Source organism: Aythya ferina, assembly GCF_964211825.1.
Source record: "Aythya ferina genome assembly, chromosome: 21".
NCBI lineage: Eukaryota > Metazoa > Chordata > Aves > Anseriformes > Anatidae > Aythya > Aythya ferina.
This window is the reverse complement of record NC_140319.1, coordinates 8,413,997-8,431,425: the sequence shown is the minus strand read 5'-3', so window position 1 is coordinate 8,431,425 and position 17,429 is coordinate 8,413,997. Positions and strand designations below refer to the sequence as shown.

The 17,429-nt window shown below is 38.8% G+C and overlaps 1 protein-coding gene across 1 annotated transcript in view; it reads right to left on the bottom strand.

Moving 5' to 3' along the window:
• Nucleotides 1-1,894: 1,894 nt before the first annotated feature.
• Nucleotides 1,895-17,429, bottom strand: part of CFAP74 (cilia and flagella associated protein 74) — a 41,941-nt gene continuing 26,406 nt past the window's right edge. The window contains exons 22-38 of the mRNA XM_084494794.1: nucleotides 16,444-16,531; nucleotides 15,671-15,844; nucleotides 14,216-14,349; nucleotides 13,329-13,605; nucleotides 12,735-12,842; nucleotides 11,914-12,068; nucleotides 10,483-10,617; nucleotides 9,936-10,045; nucleotides 9,506-9,561; nucleotides 9,031-9,150; nucleotides 8,549-8,701; nucleotides 7,561-7,690; nucleotides 6,990-7,144; nucleotides 5,696-5,834; nucleotides 4,302-4,429; nucleotides 3,600-3,734; nucleotides 1,895-2,469 (exon numbers count right to left, since the gene is read on the bottom strand). Of these exons, the coding sequence (XP_084350920.1) occupies nucleotides 2,356-2,469; nucleotides 3,600-3,734; nucleotides 4,302-4,429; nucleotides 5,696-5,834; nucleotides 6,990-7,144; nucleotides 7,561-7,690; nucleotides 8,549-8,701; nucleotides 9,031-9,150; nucleotides 9,506-9,561; nucleotides 9,936-10,045; nucleotides 10,483-10,617; nucleotides 11,914-12,068; nucleotides 12,735-12,842; nucleotides 13,329-13,605; nucleotides 14,216-14,349; nucleotides 15,671-15,844; nucleotides 16,444-16,531 (2,311 nt within the window). The 3' untranslated portion in view covers nucleotides 1,895-2,355. The remainder of the gene's footprint in view (nucleotides 2,470-3,599; nucleotides 3,735-4,301; nucleotides 4,430-5,695; nucleotides 5,835-6,989; nucleotides 7,145-7,560; nucleotides 7,691-8,548; nucleotides 8,702-9,030; nucleotides 9,151-9,505; nucleotides 9,562-9,935; nucleotides 10,046-10,482; nucleotides 10,618-11,913; nucleotides 12,069-12,734; nucleotides 12,843-13,328; nucleotides 13,606-14,215; nucleotides 14,350-15,670; nucleotides 15,845-16,443; nucleotides 16,532-17,429) is intronic.

Here is a 17,429-nt window from a genome sequence, read left to right as displayed (position 1 = left end):
TTCAGGTGCCTCAGTGGTTTGTATTTGGCTGCTTGTATAAAATCTCCTCCAGTAATTAGTGTGACAAAGCACAAGTTATATTTACTTATTTTTCCCTGAGATTTTAATGCAACAGGAGGAAATGTATTTGGACTTGGGTTGACAGAGGTTTCTTCTGCAAGAGCCATGGATTGGTGCCAAAACACTGGGAACAACGCCAGACCCAGTAGCTTGGAAGTTACTGGGTTCAGTGGTTCCTTCTCCAGCTGATAGGGCTGAAGCCCAGTGCTCTGAGGATCAGTAATGTCACGTGTTGGTGACTGGACTACTTTCCTACAGGACCACCCAGGGTCATGGGATCATTGGTCACTTAGGAAAAGCTCCGTTTATAAGTGTGAAACAATCTCTGAAGTCACTGGCTCCATCCTTCCTGGAGTCTTACAACATGGAAACAGGAACATCAGATCACACTGAGTTTCTCCTGGCACTTTTGATACTAACTGCACTATGATTGTTGCTGGCCAGCACTGAACAGGATTTTTTGTTTCTTCAAGAGAAAACTTGCATGAAGGCTTAAGCTGCTGTGTTGAGCTTCTGGTAGTTGTGAGCTTGGCATGAAGCCATGCAAATGTAATGCAATAGGGCTCTCAGCTGTCTTCACCTCATGTCCTCAAGGAATTACCCACAAACCCGCAATTTTTAGTTCAGCTTGATGTGTCTAAATTGGCAGCAGAATTGTTTCCTATAGTCACTCGTGTCAGTCAATTTTCCATTTCCTGTATTTTCATATCCATTATATAAAACAATTGTTTAGGTAGGAGCATCCACATATAATTCCTAACTTTTCAGTAGCCTTATGGTGTGCTTTTCAGGTAACTGCAATTTTGTATTGTGAAGATCAATTTGCTCAGTTGTGGCACTTCCCTCTTCAAATTGTGCTTGGGAGCAAATCTGTCTTGGCTTCCCACTGCCTCTTTTTTCCTTCTTTCCAATCATTGACGTTAGGCCATATCATGAACCGTTCTGGTGTTGGTGAAGAATTGGAGATCTGCAGCTGTCTGTAGTGGGAGAACCCAGGTTTTAGAGTGGGCCCATTGCTCACAGTGTTTTTAAAAAACATTAATGTAGAATAATCCTGTGCTCATTTTGAAAGCATTCCCAGAAATAACTAACAGATGTTATGCGTATTTTGGGAACATTTACGTTTCCAGAATATTACTACAATATGCATCACAAGCCACAGCTTGGAACTATAATCAGGATCCTTTGCATTAAGGAGTACACAGACAAAACGTAGTTCACAGAGCTCAGCCTGGTACAGGAAAAATAGATGATGTTAAAAGCTACTTGCGTTGTCTTTGACTGGTGCCTGACACAGCAGAGCCAGAATCAGAAAGGGAGAATCCACATTTGATTCTAGCTGCTGTTTCTGTATTGTATGCATTATAAACATCAACAGCCCAAGGACCAGCTGAACAGCTCAGCATTCATGTGGCTTGAAACAAGTTGCAGGAATCTCATCCGTTTTTCTCCTCTTTTTCATCAGTTACACAAGTGTTTACTACACAAAGTGGAAAAATAGTTAAAACATTTCTGGGGACAAGTGCTTTACTGCTTTTTCCTGTGGTCTGACTGACACATTATTCTCTATATTATACTTGCTCTGTGCTCTTCCCTGAACTGGATACTGCTTCTTGAGGAAGGACACTCTAGCTTCCCCAGCAGCTGGCACAAATCTATTCTCAGTGAGAAAATTCAGAGAAAAACAGATGTACAAAGTTCCTGGATAGGCATGATCTAGATCAAATGCCTAAGCACATTCAGTGATTCAGTACACAGTGTGGTCACTGTAGCCTTGACCATGTGTCATGAGGATGATTGCACACTGTATTGTGAAAATAACTACCCAAGAGAATTGGAGGAGACTTAAAAATAAAAGCTTTATTGTAGTCTTAACAGGAAAAAAAATATCAGGGACTTTCTACATATGTGAAAATGAGGCCAGAAAAAGATACATTGCTTGAAACTCACACATTTAGAAATTCAACAAAAATATGCCTGAGGGAGTTCCCACCTTTGGAAAACGCTGGGATTAACAGCAGATGCATCCAAGTGGCCCCTCATATTAATTCTTCCTTCTACTACAAGGTTATTGTCACAGTCTGTCTGAGAATAAAACTATTGGAAACAGAGTTTATACAGAATTTTGTAAAGAAAAAAAAGAGGCAGAAAATGTACAAGTTACCTTCCTTTCTCTCTCCTACCTCCCCTTACATATCTGCAACAATCTCAAAATCTTTTCATGTTCCAGCTGAGATCCAAAGACCTCCCCAAAAATATAAGCCTCCATTTTCCTTCCCATTTAGCTTGGTTCCGTCAGTTACTGGGAGCACATGCTGATATAACTTTCGCCATGCAGATGATTCGGTAAGATTCCTTAACGTCACCCTTTAAGGTCAGGAGGGCTGTCTCCATCACAGGGCCAGTGGTCTACAAAAAATGCACACACAAAACCAACCTATTTCTTTCACACACAGAGCAGGTTAGTTGATCAAGGTCTAAAGCAGCGTATGTTTCAGTTGTAAGAGGTGCCTGTTAAAGCTGTTGGTTACCTCTCTTCCTACTTGGTTGGCTTTTTCATGTTTTCACGCAACACTCACACTGCAGTAAGCAAAGCAGCAATGACTAAGTGCTCTACGTGCAGAGTGCTGCCGATACTGTCACCACATTACCACCACAACTGGGCAAGGCAAGCGACACGAGTGTGCTGCAGTGAGGGTTAGGGAAGAGATGGGTCCTGTTAGCCATGAGCTAGCGTTAAATCTTGTGTAACACCCCGTGGTTACCAAGAGCCACTATGTCAACCTCATGTGTCATGCCAGGAACTCTAGTGCCTTCCTTCCTTCCACACATGACGACAGCATCCTTGTAATTTTGCATCAGAGCACTCATTCTGCCATCCCACACACTGCTGACAACAAAAAGCAGCAGAGTGAATTCTTTCCATCCCATGAAGATGAATCAGGAAGGGCAATTACAGCCCTGTAGGGATGTTTCAAACTCTCACCAAGACTGCAAAACAAAAAGGCAGAAGCAAGGTTAATGAGGTGGGAAATCAAACAGGTCTCACTGACCTCCAGGAATATTCCAAAAAAGAGGCACTCACAGCCAGAAGTGTGGACCCCAGAGCAGAATGATCCATGGAAACAGTTCTCTGTCAGTAGGACTGCAAATTTCCTTGCAAAGGGGGATATTAAGAAGCTCACTTCATCACTGTCACCAAAGCAGTGTCTTTTAGTGAACAGCAGCAGTATTTTGGCACTATATGTATATAATGCGGTGGCCTGTAAAAAGTTATTTTATGTCCTATAACGTGCAAGTGAATGATGCTTGCTCTTCCCATCACACATGATTTGAAGTCTAAGACAAGATAGCAAGGCTCAAAATCATACCTATAGTTCCTGGACTTTGTTCCCATACCAGTGTTTATACCAACCTAAACTCTCTTAGGTGAAGTGTTCCATCATCCTAATGTGCCCAAGCTGCCTGGTACGCTGACATCTCAAAGATCATCAGCCTTTGTATTGCAGTCTGGGAAGCAGTGTGCAACTGTTACTTACATCCAAGTCAGCAGGTGGCACCCAAGAAACGCTGATGCATTTTACTTGACCACAATCAACGGTTCCCTTGACAAATTCAACAGTGAATCCCTTCTTCTGCAGGAGTGACAGGTTATCAAAACTGAACTCCACATTCTACAAGAGACACACAATGCATCTTCGTTACAGCCAGTTCAACATCTTCACACACAGTCACTGTTTCTTAAAGTTTACATCGCACAGATGCTATATATGACCCTTGTTTGCCAAACTACTTCTGCCATTTGAAGTTGCAAACATCCATCCTGTTTGCTGTCACACGTTGTCATAAAATATGGTATAAAAAATGAGAGGATCAGAACTGCCATTCAGTTCTGTGCTCAAATTTCTGTATTTTAGTATCAGGGAAGGAAACTGGTAATTGAATTCTGTTTACTTTTAATACCATAATGCTAATTCCTCTCATTAAACCCTGAAAACAAACAAACAAACAAACAAACAAAAACAACCAACCTAACAAAACCAACCAAACAAAACCAACCAACCAAAAAAAAACACCTTTTGCTTTCATATGCTGATTCTTTTATAATGTAAAGTTTGTTAAAGACCCTGAGAATTGTATTTTTAATTTAAAGAGCAAATTTTTGACAGAAGGAACTAGTAACCATTTGTACTCTATCAGTATTTTTGCAGCATCTGACATAAATTTCTTATTTTCTTCACCTTCTTAGTTGCAAACTGAGCTGTCCGTATAGCTCCAACTCTCAGTTCTGTCTTTGCTGGCACCAGAGAATTCTCTCCCTCGATGTGCTCCAGTACCAGGAGAATGGATTTCACTGGTTCTTGTAGCTCTAAACAAATATGAATCAGGTAGACTTTGAGACCGTCAAAACTGAAGGATTATCAGTTTAGAGCAGAAATAAATTATGCCAAGATGGCTCAAAACAAAGTGATGTGGCACATTCATGAGTTGGCATAGATAAGGAGATCCCTCTTACAGAGTTAGTGAAGAATCAAGCAAAACCAAGTCTTCTATTTGTCCTGCTTTTGGCTGAGATGGAGTAAATTCTCTTCACAGTAGCACGTATCATGCTGTGTTTTGGATTTTGATGAAAATAGTGGCAATAACACACTACTGTTGAGTTGTTGCAGAGCAGTGCTTATGCAGAATCAAAGCCTTTTCTACTTCTGCTGCCTGCCAGCGATGAAGCTGGGGGCCAGGACAGTGGGTGCAGGCTGCCCAAGGGGATGTCCCCGCCACGAGGTGCCCTGCTTAGCAGGACAAGCTGGGGCACTTGTGGAATGATGGCATTTGACTTCCCAAATAGCTGTTGGGCACAATGAGCCCTGCTTTCCTGGAAGTGGCTGAACACCAGCCTGTTGACAGGAAATAATGAATTAATTCCTTATTTTGCTTTGCTTGTGTATGCAGCTTTGGCTCTGCCTACTAAACTGTCCTTATGTCAGCCCAAATTCTCACACTTTTACCTTTCTGATTCTGTTCCCCATCCCACTGGGGGGAGAGCAAGCAAGTGGCTGCATGGTGCTGAGCTGTCTGCCAGGGTTAAACTACACCACCATCACTTCTAATTCATGTTTGTTTTCTAGCCCCATGGCATATACATTGTGTGTACTATAGTCCTACTTGTGTATGGTAAGTGCTTGTGTTTATTCATAGCTCAGGAGCTAGAAGGTGCTTACATACCATCTCTGAACAGAAATCCTGTCCAAGGAAATTAAGGGAGGATAAATTCATACCCCTGAAAGCATGTCAGCTTCTTAACAGTACAGTCAGGAGAGTCCAGGCTTTTTTATTAGATGGGAAATAATTTTATAAATATTTAATGCAAGTAGGAGAAGTAGCAGAAAGCAAGTACACCCTAATTCTCTGTTGTCTTAGTAATAATTACAATAGCTTTTTGCAAGGTAAGGTACACAGATAGATTATATTAAGACACCATTGCGTTAGAATTCAGATAAAAGCGTTTCTTAAGGGAAGGTTTCTTTTTTTTTTTTTTTGTGTGTGTGTGTTACGAATATAGGCTACACCATAATGCTTATTCATTCTGGATACTGAAAGGTTATCTTTATTTTGTAATAACGTGGCAGCACATTACCTTCCTTGAGTGCTTCCTGCGATGACATAGGTAACATTACAGCCAAGGACTCGATGGGCACATCAAGTGGAATTCCACCTTCCACAAACATTGGATGTTCTCTTGCTGCACCCTTTAGCTGGATTACATGGGCTATTTTCTATACAGGACAAGAACGCTTTAGATGCAGGTTACAGCTTAAGTAGAAGTGTAACTGCAATACTGATACAACAGCTTCAGCTTCTTAAAAATTACATCTGCCTATATTAACGCCAAGAGGTGCCCCACACTATCACAAGGATCCTGCATCTTACCTTTGTCTTTTGGGTGTCACTAAGGAATTTTCTTTTCTACAGCCTTTCATTCTTGGGCAGTGTGCCAAAGGAAGAGACTGGACAAACTATACTAAAGCTACTAAAATGGGCAAAATTTATCTGTTGCCAAAGAGAGCTTCAAGTTTGTGAATTTAGGACAGTTTTTATTCATCTTACTCTGGTTTTCATTCTTACTTGCAGATCCAAAGATAACCTGGTGATACAAAGCTTGCAAGGAGAGCAGCAGTACTTACTTGTTCACTACCAGTTTCTACTGTTCACAGTGCCTGCTGACAGTCATTAGTTGGCACTCTTCATTAACTTTTGGGCCATCTCTTTTGGAACATGGCACAAAGCTACCTGCAATGCTGCCAGCCTGTGTATCCTGATTTGGGCTCTGTCTAAGCTCAACTGCTGCTCTACAGATGGAAACCTCCTCCCTCACGCTGAGTGACTGCAGAAGCAGCTTCCTGGTACTCAGTGCACCGGCCAGTTTGCACTCTGCAGTCTTATTTCCACTCTCCGCTACAATTAAATGTTGCTTGCAGAGAACCCGGTTGGAACTGTGCTCAGCAGTGCAGCAGCAAGCTGGCTCCCATCACCTCCCGTGTACACAGTGTGGACAGCTGGGTAGAAGACAGGACTGAATCCCAAGTCACAATTGGTATGAATTAGGAACTGAGAATTTAAAGCCTGAAAAAAGCCAGTGAGCCCCAAAACTCTCACTTCCTACCCCCATCAATTTAATATAGATAATATTTCTGCCTACAAATCCCGTCCACTGGATGTAATTATCACAGAACCACAGAATCACAGAATTTTCTAGGTTGGAAGAGACCTCAAGGTCATCGAGTCCAACCTCCAACCTAACGCTAACAGCCCTCCACTAAACCATATCCCTAAGCTCTACAATGTAGAAACTCCTACTAAGACCCACGCTGCTAAAAATAACTGTAGGTCATAGAGTTCCATTTCATTATCAGGTATCTTGATTGCCCCACCTTGCCAAAGAGCACAACCTTGAGACAGTCCAAATAGTACAGGCTTTCATGATCAGGACTGAAAGTAACAACAAAATCCTGGCTCTTCCCAGCAGCAATTTCTCCTTGTGTCGGAAAGATGCTGAACACGCTTAAACCACTATAGTTCTCTGTTCCTGGTAAACAGAAATAATGATATGAGTACAGAAGAACAGTTCTGTTTTACTTCTTCATTTTTTTTAAACTCATTTCATTTTTGTTTTGTCTAAATTTCATTTAGATTTATTTATTTTTTAGTTTAATGCATTCATCTCTAATGAAGCTGAAGAGGCATCACCAGCCTTTCCCTATACTCTCCAGCATATTTTTACAGAGATGGATATCCCCAAATATACTCTTTAATATAAATACTATATAAAAGGCAGTAGGGGCATATTCAGATTCAAACGCTTGTGTCTCCTTACTTGTGGATATCTGCTCAGGCTGCATAACCTTGAATAGATCTACCAGGACAAAGTATTGCTGCTACTAGATATTTCATGAGTCCTTTTTTGTTTAAAAAAAATAAAAAATAAAAATAAAAAAAAATTACCAACAATCTCTGTTCTTTGCAAAGAGGACGTAAGAAAGGATGGAAGTCTCTGCTGATCTTTGTTCCTTGTTGGAGAAAGTGAATCCAGTTGGATGGAGTATTGCAGGGTCAGTGTAGAAGTGTTCTGTATCTGATAACACGAATTTACACGACAGCACTTTCATTAAGAAGATTTTCAGGCCTGTAGGATCCATACTTTGTAAACTGGATGAATTTAGTTTGCTGCATTACTCCACAGTTGCGTACCCAGATGCCACACACAGCATGCGTTACTGCCATCCACGTGCAACATCTGCTCCTACCCCTCATCAATAGGGACCAGCCTCCTTTTAAGTCTTGCAGCAAGTAATGTATTTTGATTATTGATGTACTTAGAGGAGAAAATTTCTGCCTAAATCTTGTCCTGTTTCTGAATTTGTGGAAATCTGCAATATATGAACGAGTGATCAGTTAAACTGTTCCCTACACTGTACCATGGCAGACCTCCATGTGCTCTTTGTAGGACAATTTTGCATTTCACCAATGTATCTGTCAATGTATCTCTGTCCCTGTGGACACAGAGCAACCTTAACTGTGAGGGGAGTAATGGACAGAATAAAGAAAGAGGGCAAATATTTCTAACACTGCTGAAAGCAAAGCTGTTTCTGGTTTCACAGATGTCTACATATCAGCTAGATCTATGAGAGAGATCACACAGACCCTTTCTCTTCTTGTATAGAAGGTTCTGCATCCCTGTTATTTGCACAGGCAGAATCCTGCAGGCAGCACAGTTCTAGCAAACAAGATCCTCCCTGCACAGCACGTTACCTTTAGCCCAAAACTGTCTCAGCCTCAGATTACTCTGCCAGACGTGCTGCTTTTAAAGCTGTTCTTTTGTCTACAGCTTGCTATTCAGCCTCACGTTCTGCCAGACTGGAAACTACAGAGCTCCTCTTCCAACCTACAACAACTGCTGACGTGCCTTCTGGATCAGCATAGAGGGCTTTACCTCAAACGTGAAAGTTGTCTTCTCTCTGGCAAGGACATATCCCATATCCAGTACTTCCTCCACAGAGCAAACAATTGATGGCATCACCCCACACCCCGTGATACTTAGGGTTAAGTTCTTTTGTGCTGTCCGGATGTCTAGCGCTTCAAAAAACTGCCAAGAAGAAGCTGGCGCTAGCTCATTTGCTTAATGAACCCCCCCACCCCACCCCGCACCCGCCCACAAAAGCAGCACCGGCTCCAAATCACCCTCCCCTCCGGCCACTCCCCGCTCTGCCCCTACTCCCCCAGCTCCCGTGGGCCATTACTGCAAAACTCCTGGACACAGTGCACGGACAGCAATGTAAATGCTGAGAGGCGCTAGGCACAGGCACCAAAGTTTTGCTACAGACACATCCCAGTATTTAATACGTGTTTCTTACACCGCCCCTTATTTCCCTCTTTGTCTCTCTTTTCCCCATTACTGCTGTATCTCTTACTCACCAATTTATTCTCATTTGGAGAGAAAGAGATGATGAGGGCTTTATTTTCACCTGGCTCAAGTATTCTAACTGGTCTGACCAACAGGAAGGGACCACTGGGATTCAGAACTGAGAATCCTAGCTAGAACAGTGCAACTCAAGGAAAAAAGTTAATACAGAAACTGGAAATAAAATAAAACAAAACAAACAAACAAAAAAAGAGATTCTAAGTATTGTTCAGACCAAAAAAATTGTAAATCAACCATTCATAAGCTCTTCCAGAGATCAGTAACTAAGAGAGAAGAAGAATATATTGGTTATATATCCTCAGGAAAATAAGCTTCACGTCACCTCCTGTCTCACTCTGAAAGATAATAATTAAGTCTGAAATCTGCTACCTCCTCCTTACTTTAGTGTCAAACAGTTCCTACAGATGAAGACTCAAATTAAACTGTAACTGAATGGCAGATTAACTCACATATCCCAAATAAGGATACTTCCAGCTTTTCTGGGGAGATATTTTGTATTGTAACTTGCTTAATCATTGTGTGGCCTGGTAGGAATGAAAACAAAATTCAAAAACACGATGAAGCTCACTCTACACTACCACTTCTTTTAACTCCTGCTCCTATTTGCACCAAACATTTGTTCTGTTTCTATGGCTAATATACAGTAGAACTCATCAAACTTTTTCAAATTTGGACAGTCAATTATTGAGCTCCTGATTTTATGTTTCAGGATTAGGTCAGCTTTTTACATGCTCCAGCTGTCCAGATAGACTCCTAATTTTCCTCCTGAACACCTTTTACAGGGCTAATTTCTATACTGACTTTTTAAAAATCCACTGAATGTAAAAATAAAATGCACAACCTTGAATAAATTAAGATCAGACAGAAAAAACTCAAAGCTTGAATTCAAATTTCATACCTACTGCAACATCACCAAAATTTACTGTGTTTTTTCCATTATCTGAAGTGACCACAACAGATGGTGCTACAGCTGGACAGTGCAACTCCAAATACAAGGTGTTATAGGGGCTGAGGAAACAGTAAAAGAATATTTGCTCATACATCACACAGGAAAAAAAGCTATTGTCAGAAATCTGTTCCTATTCTGTTCACATGACAGGGTTTCATTAAAATGCTATTACAAAAGAAAACAATTCTTAGTGGCTGCTTTTTTTGTGTATTGGCTATGCAGAAAGATGGACTACATCTAGCTATTACATTTTTCATACAATTGTTTTTCAAGCTGCTTTGATAATCACGTCTTAGATTCTTATCCTACTAGTGGGGCGTAAGCACACCTTTCTACCACTGACTACTGAAATAATTAAGACAAGAAAACAATTTTTCTCCTCAGATGAATAAATTAACATCACTACCACTTCCCTATGAAATTTCTGAAGTATCATAGATTGCAAATACTGTGCATTGTTCCAAATATTGTTTCAAGTCATTTGTGTTTAGAATACCTGCAGGTGAGACTTTCTGAGTCTTTCTTTTCATCAATATCTCCACTTGCAACAAAGCATGGTATGATGTATTTTTCAAGCCTCCCTCTGAAATTCCTCATCAGGAAAGCCTGGGCTTCCATATAAGCTTCTGAACTAGAAAATGCAGGAATAATATAAATCATCTTTGCAAGTGAGTATACATGTAAGTTTTATACTTCATGCTTTACATAGCAAGTGAGTATGAGTTTATGCTTAGCAAGTATAAAAAAAATCAAAACTCATATACTGAGCTATTTGTGTTTACTTTGTCGTACATTCAAAATGCAATAGAGCAGTGATACAAAATGACTGTCTTGATGCACAGCAATGGATTCACCCTACTAAATGGTTTGGTTTTCTGGTCAAAAATAAAATTATCAACCCACATTATAGATGCCCTACTAAAGGCTCCAAAATCCTCAATACAATTCCCTTATGTTGAATATGTAAGTACTGCCGTGCCTTTCAGTACTTGCACATCGTTTCAATTACATGCACACATGCATCACATTTCTCTAACACAGCATGCCTACCAATACTTTTAAATGGAAGCTTTCAAATATAAATTGTATTTTTATGACCTGTACTGAAAGTATATAAAAATTCTAATCAATGGTTCACAATGGACCTGGAATTTTAGTGAAAAATCTAACACCTGGTGCAGCACAACATGTCTAAGCACGTATTTACTTCCAAACATTTACTTATAAATTCCTCAGGATTTGGCGAGCAGAAATGTGGTTCTAAAAAGTTGAATTATATGCTAAACAAGGGACCTCAAATAGCAGATTTTGTATCCAAGTATCCAAATTGCTAGCAAGCACGCGTCAATGTCAATTCTCAGTGAGAGACACATATTAAAAAATGACTATTCAAAAACATACATATTGTGGCATCGTAAGATTTCTAAGATTGAAGACGGCCACGACTAGTATGATGGACTATTTAAGCTCTCAAAAAAAACAAACTAACCCATACCCACGGATACAGACCATCAGATAGTTTCCATCTGGGCTGAATTTATTCAGCCCTGTTCCACTTATTCATAAAAGGTATATTGTGTCGTAGTTTCTTTTGGTAATGAAGTTCAGCTCTCTAGTTGCTCCTTAAAATAATACTCCTGTTGGTTCAGCCAAATTTACCAGTGCAGCCATGCTCATGCTTTCTGATATATTCTTTGAAGTCTTCAGTTTCTCTGATGCATACAAAGGGATTCGTTGCCTTACATGAGAGGTTACAGCTGCATGGCTTATAAGCAGTACTAATTTTGGAAACAGCCTTTGCAATATAGCTGAAGTTATTTCTTCACTACAGTTTGGTTTCTTGTCTACCTATAGGTTTTAGTAGATTTATTAAGCATTCATAAAAAGAATGTTGTCTAATTAGTAGAAGATGCTTTTGCTGACTTACTCAGGCTTTATCTCTTTGGATTCTGGTTGCTCAGAACTACTTGAAGAACTCGGGTATTTGCTGCTTCCGTCCCTTAGAAACTGTCTGGAAGAATGCTGTCTGGTAATGGGAACGTTTAATTTTTTTCCCCCTCTCTTTTCATCTTTCTTCTTTTTCTGCAAATATACACTAAAATTATACACTGAGACTGATCACGGATAACGCAATTGACATCTGTTTACAAATACTCAGTCCATGGCCCAAGGATACAGAACCGAAGAGGCAACACGGTACAGTGTATGGATAACAGTAACAAGCCATAGACACAGTAGTTATCACAAACAGCTCTATAATGTTACGTTAAAATGGACCTATTTTACCCCATCTTGAAAAAGAGTTCCCCTATTGGAGCAGAAAAGTAAAAATACTGTACAGCTCACTGGAATTTTACCTATTTAACCACATAAATAAAACCATAGGCACTCACATAAATTAACTGACCCACAGCATTACATATGAAGTCCATGTATGCAATCAATCTGTAAGAAGTGGAGTAAATTTTTTTTTCTTTTTAGAGGAATACTTGCACTTAACATTTAAAAAAAAAAAAAATCCTCTGCAAATGCTTTTGAAAATGTTATAATGAAATAAAATTGACGTGTGGTCTGTTCACCAAGCAGTAAGAGCAGTAGCACACGCACACTCTTGTATAGACAGGTCTTACATCAATGATAAGTTTGGGCTTCATTTAATATGCAAATAGTTTAATGATAAAAATACATCTAGAGAAATATCTGGAAGTAATAGACCAAGAGCACGTGCTAGTTCTTAGCATTCCTTACTTGTATTTCTGCCCCTGTTGCAGCTGCTCTGCCAAGCCTCCGAGCTGCCTCTTCTCTGATTAGCTGATCTGACAATGTTGGTCTGAAGGACACTTGAATCAAGCTTTTCTGGGAGTGTGAGAGCATGCACAAGAATGATAGGCAGAATTCATCCCTCATACATGTATTATACCTACAAAGCTCAATAGGAGCATATATGTGACAGCAAAAATTAGTATTTTTTTCCCCAGTTAAATGAATCTAAAGACAAAGTTCACTTACAGCTTTTTTTTTCTTTTTTTTTTTCCGCAAGTCCACTACGTTACAGTGGGCTTGTTTTACATGACCAGTATTTTTTGATATCTGAAATTTCTTCAAATAAATCATGATAATACTGGGGAAAGAACATTCAGAGTGACAGCTCACATCGATCATTAACTACATTTGATGGTTAACCACTCAAGTCCAATTTAAAATTATTTCAAGCAATACAAAGTCTTCCAGCTATGCTAATAATAATTTCTGTTTTCAGCTTCATATACAAGTGACAGAACTTGTAGAGATGTGAATGATCAAAAGACTTGTTTGAACACTTGACATTTAAAGTGAATTTACCTTCCCAGGCAATACAGTTCCAACAGAAGGCGTGACTGTCACAGGACAGTCTTCTGGCACATAGAATTCAAACGAAGTGGGTCCAACATGGGCAATTTCCCCACTGCCAATTCTTGGGACAGCATGAGTAAAGTGGTTGACACTCACATGGGAATTCATCACATACAGTGTTGCTGTAGACACATCATTTAGAGCTGTTGCAGCAAACTGAACTAAGGAATGAGACAATTCAAGAGGTGGGTGGACTCCAACTGCTCTGCATGACAGCTTGAATCGTCTAAAAATAAACACATGATAAATTGTCTCAGCATAAAATAGTCTCTTCATCAGCCCAGAAAATAGGGAACTGATCCTGTAGTCCCTATTTAAGCTGAATTTCTCAAGCCTGCAATGGGAATTTTGCCTAAAGATGAACAATAATACTATTTTTAATACTCAATTGGCTAGTCCTTACTTGAATTCTTCCTCTATGAACTTCTAGAAATACACCCGGTCAAATCATTAAGTTTTTGTCATCATTATTTTAGTAGCATGAGCTTTATGTATGAAGCATTTTCCCTCTCTCTCACACATACACACAAGTAATTTCAAACAAAATTCGTTGGGAGTTCTGCTGAAACAAAGCAAGCAGAACATTGCAGGTTTAGAAAGCTCGGGGCAAGCTTGCAGAAGACAAATGAAGAATAAAATTAACAGATAAAAAATAACATTAAAATGAGCAACTCTTACCAACTGAAGAATTTGCACCTGCCTCATAGCTTTATCTTAGCCTTACCTTTTCTTAGCAGGCAGAGATTTCACTTCTGGACAGACTTATCTTAACAGTAGAAATTAAGCGTGATTTAGGCTTCTACATTACCTATTACTTGACCAGTTTCTTCACATACCTATTACTCTCTGACTTGCAGGTCAGCTCAAAGCCATACTCTTTTGCCTTGTTGGCTTTAAAGATTACTTCCAGTGTCAGGCTTTCAAGGGGAAGAAGAACACCGAAGCCGTCATTTGGTTGAATTTCAACAAACTTCAAAATGGCAAAATATGAAATTACTGTTATTAGAATAATAAATTATCAAATAACATTATAATATTAAATTGAATTAATTTGATTAAATTAAACGTACTAATAAAATAAGACTAACAAGAAAATATAGTCAAGATAAGAAAACTTTGTTATTAAATGTACAAATGTCAGGAAAACAGAACTCTACTAGTGAGAAGCTTTCATGGGAGTTAGTGACTATTATTTGCCAATTTCTAATCTCAGAGTAACTTGAAAGGCTGAAATTTAAATCTATTAACTCATACTTCACTAGAATCTCTTCGCTGGCTTCCTACTGTCTATGGTAATCACCTTTCTCTAATGGTGTTTACTTACTATTCATAGAGAACTGAACGAAATATGATAAAGATCTCAACTGCTCCCCTGTATCTTTGAAGAGCTGATGCTTGTATGATGTGCAGATACCATGGTGACAAGTACCAGTATAATATCTACAAATGTACATTGTTCTGTGTTTATATTAGTTGGTAATGATTCAGGAATGTCTTACCATTACAGTTTAATCATGAAAACACATCCTTCAAAATAAAGCTTTAATGCTTTACTTTTTAAAGCTTTTCAAAGATTCAAACTTCATTCACTTAACTACTTGATTTTAATCCCTAAAATAGCAGAGAAAGGGAGAATGCATAATTAAATGTCAGGCTCCTTCTAGCTCTAATTCCAGCATATCAAACTATTTTGTACTGTGGTTGTCATGCCATTATGAAGCTTGAACAACTCTTATTTTTTTCTAATAATGATAATGATGATAATAATAATAATAATAATCCAGTAGATCAAGCCCTCAGGAAACTAGCAGCTCCTGTGGTTAATTTAGCTTTCTCATCAACTTACAGTCACTTGGGAAATGCTTAAGCATGGTTCATGGGATGATTCCTAATAAGCAGTTTGGACACAGCCATTCTGCTTTGAGGGCAAAGAGTTTAGACATTTGGACATAAACTGTGCAAAAAAGACACCAGATACTCTGTTAGTAAATTTCTTGGTGGAAGAAAAGGGCATTCTAACAGGATAAAATTATTAATCTTATGTAAGTAAGGCTAGTAAAGTCTTGTTGAAGAAATTTATACTGCTTGGAAAATGTTTATGGTATATCAAAGCCAAATTTCCATATATCAGTAACAGAACTTATCTGCATGTTTCCCCAGCACCACTAGCAGAAATATTTCCACTAGTTTATCAGAACCAGTCTTGATTTATTTACACTTTCATTGAAACATTTCATAATAATTAACTATATTTTAATACAAGAAGAGGTGTGTTTGGGATAACCGCCTACCTCTGGAAGTCCCACAAATCCAAACTCCTGTGGCAAGATGGACTTGTTTGTTAGCGTGACATTTGTCTGCACAGCTTCATAGATTGTGCAGTATCCAAAATCAATTTCTGCTGGACTAATTTCCAATTCAGAAGTAGTAACAATTGCATGGACAGTAAAATTGACTTGTTTAGTCTGAGACAAATGGAAGAGCAATGAATAAATATCTGTAGCATTGCGAGAACAGGATTTAATTGAAACATCATTGAAAAAGGTACTACAAAAAAGCTGTTCTACTATATTCCTTGACAGTTACAAATGTAACATATCTATCTTGAACTTCAGCCTCATTGTTCTTCAAAAATAATCAATTTGCAAAAACAAACAAACAAAAACAACCACCATGCGGTAGTAGTTCATACTGAAATTCCGTATGTTAGGATGGAATCACACCTGCATCTCCAGGAAACAAACTCAAAGAATATGCTACATCTGCAGTACAGAAAGGAATAAAGAAATTGTGCTGTGGTATCTGAGAGTTCTCCGTTACAGAAGAAAGTACTAGGGAATAAATGATTGCTAGCTAGAAAAGATTAAGCTTTCTGTATTCTAAACATGCTGACAAGAAAAAAATATCATCAGATCTGTATTATCATTGCAAGCACCTTTTACTATCATCATAGGACTTCAATTAGTAAAGTAAGATTAGGTATCATTAAGTGAACATTAACTACAATAACAGATTTACATCTATTGTCAGTTGAATAACCGGCATAAGAAATGAAATTCCTAACCTTATCTGCAATCAGAATTGTCACTGGAACTTCCAGAACACTCGTCTCTTCATTAAAATAGCTCCCTGCATCTTGAGGAAGAGAGTGCCTGAAGTAAACAAACAAAAAAAACATCTCAAAAGTATTTGGGCTATTTTCTAGCTAAGGGGAATAATAAACTCTTGATGGGTGCATTTCTGAACCAACTGAAAAAAAACTTTGTTACTTAAGGTCTACAAGTTTTCTTCTTCTGGTTAAGTACCAACTCTGATGCTTCAATAATGTCAAGACTAGCTAAAAGTTTGTATGCCCTACACAAACAAGTATTAGGGAAAATGGTAAAAGAAAATTCCGATCAAGACCTTAAAGTGACCTATGAAGTTCTATCTTGTCTTCCCCCCAAAAAAAGAAAAGAAACACAGTCATATCAGAAATATTATGGACTTGTCACAGATTTCCTATAGAATGGCATACATCCAGACAATCTGCTCTGAGCAGGTGTGCATGGATTACAAGGGTATCTAGCAATGAAGTTATATATCAATGGTGTAATTTTTTTTAAAAGATGGAATTTTGGAAGCACAGAATTTTAAGGGAGTCACTGCAAGTCACAAAAGACTGCACCCATTTATGCTCTTCTAAAAACATAATCCAAACAGTCATTTAAAATTCTGAAAAAATTAAAGCTTACTTCACAAGCAGAGCATTAGCCTTCTGCATCTTTGCTGCAGTCACAGCACATAACCAACCCGACCTAGGCAATTGTTTCCTTCTGACACTAATGTTAGTTAATTACCAGCCAATTGAGGCAGTACCGGTTGGATCACAAAGCACCGCGACATAAATAAAGTGAAACAAACTTGGAGACTAATAGGGTCTGATTATATACCAGATTAGTCATTTATAAGAAATATGCGAGTTCTCTTTTGCTGAAGCATCTTGCTATCATAAGCTCAATTTCAGAGCTTCAAGCCAGGACAATACAAAAGCTCCAGCATTTTTAGCTC